Source organism: Microtus ochrogaster, linkage group LG7_11, assembly GCF_000317375.1.
Source record: "Microtus ochrogaster isolate Prairie Vole_2 linkage group LG7_11, MicOch1.0, whole genome shotgun sequence".
NCBI lineage: Eukaryota > Metazoa > Chordata > Mammalia > Rodentia > Cricetidae > Microtus > Microtus ochrogaster.
The window spans coordinates 8,243,393-8,251,018 of NC_022032.1; the positions used below are offsets into that span (position 1 = coordinate 8,243,393).

General features: G+C 40.4%; 1 protein-coding gene across 4 annotated transcripts in view; it reads right to left on the reverse strand.

The window, feature by feature from the left end:
- Nucleotides 1–7,626, reverse strand: part of Nrg1 (neuregulin 1) — a 987,684-nt gene that overhangs the window by 139,581 nt on the left and 840,477 nt on the right. For all 4 annotated transcript variants that reach the window (XM_013352039.2, XM_005362502.2, XM_005362503.2 and 1 more), the window contains exon 3: nucleotides 54–175. In XM_013352039.2, the coding sequence (XP_013207493.2) occupies nucleotides 54–175 (122 nt within the window). The remainder of the gene's footprint in view (nucleotides 1–53; nucleotides 176–7,626) is intronic.

Genomic DNA, 7,626 nt, shown 5'->3' on the forward strand with positions numbered 1-7,626 from the left:
TAACCCATGGATCTCTCACACATCTGAGAAACAGCAGGCGGCAGGTGTCTTACCATTTGAGTCAACGATGGTGATGTTGGCCGAGGCGCTGTCGTTCCCCAACTTGCTGATCACTTTGCACATATACTCCCCGGAATCAGCCAGTGACGCTTTGTTAATTCGAAGTTCTGACTTCCTGTGAGATGGAGACCAAAGTAGTGTAAGTGCGTCGCAGCAGTTCATCTTCAGCATTGTAAATAAATAATAAAATATACTTTCCTGGGTTCAGCACTCTCAAATTCCCTCTTCTTACCCTACAGATACAATGTTAAAATATCACTGGTTATCACATCAGTTCAGGCGTATGTTTCAGCCAGACCAAGCATACGGTATCACAATAAACTACCTATGATGGAATCTTAATTTTATTGCACAGGTAGTGAAGTTGGTGCTCTATGGTTATGCCCTTCATTCCTCTGTTATCACTGCTGACCCTCTTAGTGGGAAAATTTTCTGTTCTTCTTACATCTCAGTGTCACCCTGAGAACATACATAAAAGTAACATTGTATGGACGGACCAGGTCTTATTCAAGAATATGTATGTATATACATATATGCATACCATAATAATTAACAGGGGAGGAAGAGACCATGGATTTGAAGGAGAGTGGGGGAGGGGTAATTGAGAGGGTTTAGGGCTTGGAGGGAAGGAAAGGAAAGGGAGAGATGTCAAAAAAAATTATAATATCAAAAGTTCAAAACAAAGGTTTGGAAAGAGAAGAAAAATATTTAAACTGGTTTCTTATAAGCCCAGTAGAAAGAATCATTTAATAGAGTCTATGATAAATAAGAATACTCCACACATCTTTGTGGAGTAACATCAAAAGTCAAGGTAATTTCTATGGGACAGATTTATCATTTCCAGAGACAGGAAAGGTGTCCTCCCTGCAGATGGCCATTACTGGGCACAAAGTGCCTCCCAAATGGTTCTTGAGACTGGAATAAATATTCTTGCTACAGTAGCCCACTTTTACAACCCTCTCACCATTAAATCCATAGCCACCATTTCTTTAATGTGGATGTCAGTGGGAGGTACAAGCACTCCTCCTTTATTGTAGCTCGTGGGCTGTAATTTAGGCTATCTATTGCCCACAAAAGCTCAGAACTGCTAGGACTGGCTCAGTGTTTGCAAAGGGCTCTATGCGGTGGAAATGGGGGAGCTTCTCAGACTAGCCCAGCTTGCATCATTACAGCAAGAATAGCGTGAATTCATAGAAAACCTCCTGACTTGGTCTCCCAGGTGATGGCATTATAGGTATGGGCCACCACTCTGGGCTTATAAAGACTGATAAGCACCGTTCTGTATTCTAGCTTGGCATCTGGGAGCCATGCCCTATACAGAGAACAATGGGAGGAAAGGAAGGGAAGGGAAGACGGCAATATTGGTGGTTGCTTTCATGTTTTGCTATTTTCTCCATATCATGTGGTCTTTTTGCCACATGGTATTGATCTTCAGGTGGAAAGTATGGTTTCAAACTTCAGGCCTCCTCTTCTACTCCAGTCTAGTAGATAGCATTAATCAAAATCAATAAAAATCCCACACATAAGCCTCACGCTTCTACCCTATTGCCTCTGACAGGTCATAATTCGACCCCCACTCAGAATGCCTTGTGTTTCTACCTTAATGGTCTTACTCATCTTCAAAGGCCGTCTTCAGTGTCAAGCCCTTTGATAAACTTTTCATGGCCAAATCATGCAACTGGAGCATCCCTGTCCTTATTGAGATCCTTGCCATCACCCTGCCTCTCCTGCAAACCCTTTTTACTACAGTTCTCTCACTACATCTTCTGTCCAGACGCGACCAGAGCAAGCAGTTTGCAATTTTTAAAAAAGCTACTGGTGCCCTCACAACAGCACATGGCACAGCTTGCCCCGGGACTGTCCTCAGGCAATACTGGACACATGTAGGAATGGACCAAAGAAGTTTTGGGATGACCCTGCTTATGCTACCACAGGCCCTAATATACCCAATGCAGAAAGCAGGAAGCAAGATGCAATGTAAAGGGGGCAGTGGCAGTTTTAGGAGGGGCAGGCACTGGGCAGCCATGACCAGGTCAGCTTGTTAGCCAGGAAGTTACCTCTACTAGCTGGAACTCCCAACAAAACAACAATCAAACTTAGCAGGGGTCATGATGGAGTGTAACCATAACAAATGGGTTCTCTTCAACAACACTGGAAAACATTAAAGCCCTGCCTACCCCCCCTCAGGTTTCTCAGAAATTTTAATAAAACTAACAAACTCTGAATAGCCAGGAGAATAATATATATCATTTAGCTTCTCTTCACTTACGTAGCCAACTCTTTTTTTCTTTCACTTAGCACATCTATTCACACTTTTGGAAAATAACGGTCCACAGAAGTTGTCAGAAAGATTTACTAGCAATTGCCTTGTTTATCTAAATAAGAGAACCAGCCAGGGCTATTTAAGGAATAGCCAGTCATTAACCACAGAGGTTATTCAAAGAAAACTTTCCCTAAAGTACCTCTAGAAACCAAAATTGACCATGTTTGCAGGAAACATCGTGACAAATAGATATTTGGTGTTAATAATACTTAGCAGCTCCTAAATTTATCAAAATACCATATTAGATGTCACACCAGGCTTTGGGATATTCAAACAAATATTTTCTAGTGGATTATCATCTTTGTATATACTTGGTCTATCTGTGATGAGTTTGCTTCATGGAGAAGGTTCTTAAGAAAAGAAAGATAAGAATAAACACTGTAAAAGATTTCTTTTCAGCTGAAAACATGGCAAAGTTTTTCGGAATAATTTTGCTGTCTGATCATGATATAACAAATGGGAACAACAAATTATGAGGAAAACTAGAAAATATCCTGATCTTCAATATCAGAGGAAGAGCAAATTCTGAATATTAAAAAACAGAGACTTTTAGTGTTAGGACCCAAAATTCTGAAGTCAGACAATTAGAACAATATTCTAAGACTATACAGCAACAAAGAAGCCCTAATCTTACCATTTGTGATTCCAGAAACAATCCTACGCTCATATATGAAGACCTCTTTCTCGACCTTGCACAATTTAATATTTTAACTATTGAACTGGATTGAACTATATGAAACGGGGTAATTAAATTTCCAGTTGGCATAATCTTTAAAGGATAGTTCTAAAATCTAAATTCTCCTAATAGGCCTGGCCCATGCTTCCTGGAATACAAACCCAAGTAATATAATCAAATGCCATGATGGATAAAAGGGATTGGGGGGCACTATTCTGTGTTCAAAAACTATTTCAAAAAACAATGGAAAAAAAGATTTCTTTCTGCAAGTGTTTCTCAGCAGTTATGTACAAACCTCTAAGTTGCATTTCGAAGTCAGGCATTACACGTGGTCATCCAATCACTACTGTAGAGACCACCCCTGGGAATCGAGGACAGAGCATCAGTGGTTCAAGACCAAGACTTAGCTTAATTGAGACGTGTGGAACAGATACAACCAGATTCAGAAGCCAGAGTGGAAATACTCAAGGGTAAGAGATGCATCAATTACAATGCACAAAGAAAAGAAGGCTTCCAAGTAGCCTATCTTTCAACACCAGCCGTTTAAAGAACCTTTTTTAAAAAAAGGTGAGAAAAAGAAAGAAAAATGCACTTACTCTTGGGTGAAATTAATGTTAAAACAGAATACAAAATCAAATTGGCTAGGAGTCTCAGTACATTTGGAACTGGCTGGGTCACAGCTGGAACTCTGAAGTATGTTTTTGACTGACAGCTGATTAACAAAAAACAACAGTAACCAGAGGGCTTCAGAAGAAGGTGAATTACAATTGGAGAGAGTCTAGGAATCCTAATAAGAGAGAATTCTATTAAAAGAACAGTCCCGCAAGTGAAGACGGATGAAGCATAATGACTTTAAACACATCATTGCACTGCTACCTAGAAGAAGAAGTGACTTGAGAGTGGCCAAGTGTCCTAAGAAAATTGAGCCCCAGAGAACAAGAAGAGGGAAAGTACAAGGTGGTCTTACATGGGAGAATCTTGGGAACTCAGAGACAGATAAGAAATCTATGACTGTTTTTCATCACTGAGACCCAAGACTGGTGAGCCATTTGCCAAGCCCACTCTTACGAAGTCTGCATGCATGCAGCACCCATGTGTGTGGATGTGTGAGCATGCCTGTATGTGCATGGATGCATGTCTTCAATTCTGCTTCTGATGTCAACCTGCTTTCCGTGAGAAGGATGTGGAAGAATAAGAGGAACTTCTTAGAAAGCGCAACCAGGCAGCATACTGAACACTCACATAAACCACAAGGAATGACCACTCGTTATACAGGGAAACTAGGAATCCCTACGTACCGTTCCCATGGCCTGTCAAAGTGCGTCAGCAGCTAAGAAAAGGACTATACATGAACTTTCCTGATACAGAGCTATTCGTGAGAGGCCACTGAGAATAGCAGAACACCCTAAATTCATTCATCCATCCACTCATTAATCTCTCTGTGCCTGGAAGGAGCTCTTCCCACCACCCATGTGTGTGGAAGTCAACCTGTGGAGTTGGCTCTCTCCGTCTTCCTTTATATGGGTTCTTGGGGTTGACCACAGGTCACCGGGCTTGGTGGCAAGCACCATTACCATGCTGAGCCATCTCACCAGCTCCAGAGCAGGCATCAGGAAAATCTTCAAACGGGTTTTGAACAAGCAAAAGCACTTCCAGATCAAATTAAAATACGAGCTGCAATGAAAAGCTGAAGCAACACTAGGGTTATATAAATATGTATGAAAATGACAAGAACTAGAAGTTTGTCTTTCACAAGGCTAATCCAGAACAGATACAGGAGTGAGGCCAATCTGACAGGCCCGAAGCCTTCAGCTCGTTTTCTTGATCCAGATCATCCACCAGGCACATACAGCAAGAATAGAGGGATAAACATATATACAATACTGAGTGGTTCCCATTTCTTTTAATTGGTCCCACACGCAGCTTACCAAATAAAACAAACAAAGGCTTACATGTAGATTCAAACCCATAGGAAGAACATGCAGGAAAAGAGGAGGCGGGGTCCAAGAGGAAGATGAGTTTACACAAAGACAGAAACTGCCTATTGGTATGAAATCTTCTCATAACACGAAGGGATTAAAAGGAAAATTTGGCTGCCAACTACAATCTAGATAACTAACGGCTGAAAGAGTCAGCATTTGATTTGAACAGACTCCCAGGGAAATCCTACACCTCAAAGTAAAATTCACTCCTGCTTAGTTGTTCACAGCCAAAGATTAAATTTAAGTCACATGACCAACCAATCAACTCAACATATTCCTAGTGTCAGGATCCAGGTAACAGAAAGCATTATGAGTATTTGAACAAGAAAAGTATCGATAGGTTTTACTGATAGCCTAAGCTGATGATACCAGCCACTGTATTCTGACTTCATATAATAAAAATCACAAGTACTTGTGAAATTAACATGAATGTTGGAGTCAGGCCTATTTAAAGTCTAGGTTTATTTAGTAACCTTACACCCTTTCCATTACATTACATTATAGAAAGAAACTTACAGAAGTTCATTCTCAAGAGGGTGATTGTTTTTAAAACATTGTAATAATAATAATCATAATAATATCCATTCCATTTGTTTATAGAACAAATAGAATAATAGAACATTTTGCTAAGGTTAAATTTAGATCTTGTTGGCTACTCTAAAATCTAGCAACACTAATTTTGAAGCGCTTTAGAAATGATAAATCTTCTGATTGTGAAAATCGATGAGCCGACCTCCTGAGCAGCCACCGACTCTACGGAAATCATGTCTTATTTTTAACTCAAATACACAAACTCTTTTTGTGCCAAGAGTAATTCACAATCACATAGCTCAAATAAATTTCTCCCCATTTACTTCTTTGCAGCGAGGCTGGAATTAAAGTGAATAATTTCTGAACGCTGGCCTTTCTGATGTGGGTGGGAACTGCATTAGTATGTAGACCATGCTCAGAGCTGTCTGGACCTATGCAGTCAATATGAAAATGCCTTCCTGAATGCTAATGGAGCTTTATATGTTATCCCAGTCAGGCAACTGAATAAGCCTTTAAGAGCACATGTATCCGCTCCAGAAACACGCTTGCATTAGTTTCTCACATTTTTGGTCCTTCCCCACCTTATTTACCCAACTTTACTTGCTTCTGTACATATATAAGATGGAGGACATGTGTTCTCCAAAAAAAGTTTCTGCTCCCCTTCAGCCCACATCTGTCTGCCTATCCAAGTACAGGCTCCAACAATGTGTTTCAGCACATGGTCTGGAACACCCATGTTGTATTAGGACTAAATTAGATTGTCTCTATACAACCATACGGATGCCTATGCACAGAAGTGGGCCTTCGATCTCTTTGATCTGGCTATATCCCTGGCATAAAGCCCCTCACAAACTCCTAAGTTTTGCTAACATTGGGCCAGTTTATAGCTACGCGTGAGAAGTTACCTGGCATGTATGTGTGTGTGTGTGTGTGTATATATACACACACACACACAACTTAATATGCCTACTTGATGAAATCAGAACAAACAGCAAAACCTGTTCAATCCAGTATCTACAATTATTTTTTGTCTAAACCTCCATTCAGAATCATGCTTATCTTTGCAAATTTTCCACTGTTTCTCCTCCTTCCTGCATGGTTCCTACCTTCAATGAGAGAATGGCATAAGAAATCAAAAATAAATAAATAAATAAATAATAAATAAATCTGTGTTTGAGTGTTTGGCAAGTTCCAGGACCCTAGGTAAAGTGTTATATAACACATTTGTCCCTCAATTTTTCTTTCCCTTTTCTTAAGAATTAGCTTCTAGACAGGACCATGCTACATGGTTCCACCTGCCTCAAACATGTAGTGATCATCCTGCCTCAGCCTCCCACGTCTGGGATGACAGGTGCACACCAGGCTTGACTCTAAGTTTTCGAATCTACAAAATTAGTCGTCACACGCCAACCGCTGGACTGCCTTTGCCATAGGTGGGAATGCTGTTGCTGTTTGTAGAGAAACGCTATGTTTATGGGGTGCCTGGGCTCTTTACATTGCTATGTTTTGTGTCTCTGTAATAACACCTGCTGTAGGCTCTGATACCCAGCCCCTTTTCTCACACTTTATCTTTCCAAACCAACAGATCTTTCTGGGATGATCAATATCAAGAATAAGTGGTGTAATTAATAAAGCCATAGAACTAGGGGGAAATCCCTAACTATTGTCATCAGAGTGATTAGACAGTTTGATAACATTCAATTACATTTGCAGCAGAATCATCCTGTTCTCCCTTGCCCATGCGTGTGTGACAACGTTTTGGTAGACAGCTTATGAAATCAAAGGGAAGAAGGGGTGATGTCCTTCTGCTGTTGCTGTTGCTTTTGTTATAAAACCCTGGTTTCAGAGGAATCTTCTGAGATGTTGGGGCATAAAGCCTCTCAGAGCTGAGAACCACATTAAAGATGTCAGATCAATTAATGAATTGCTCAGAAGAAAAAGAAAACATATAATTGGCTGTTCTCTTCCCTGATTTCCTCAAAATGTATTTTAATCCTTGTGAAAGCAATTATTTCTCTCTCTCTCTCTCTCTCTCTCTCTCTCTCTCTCTCTCT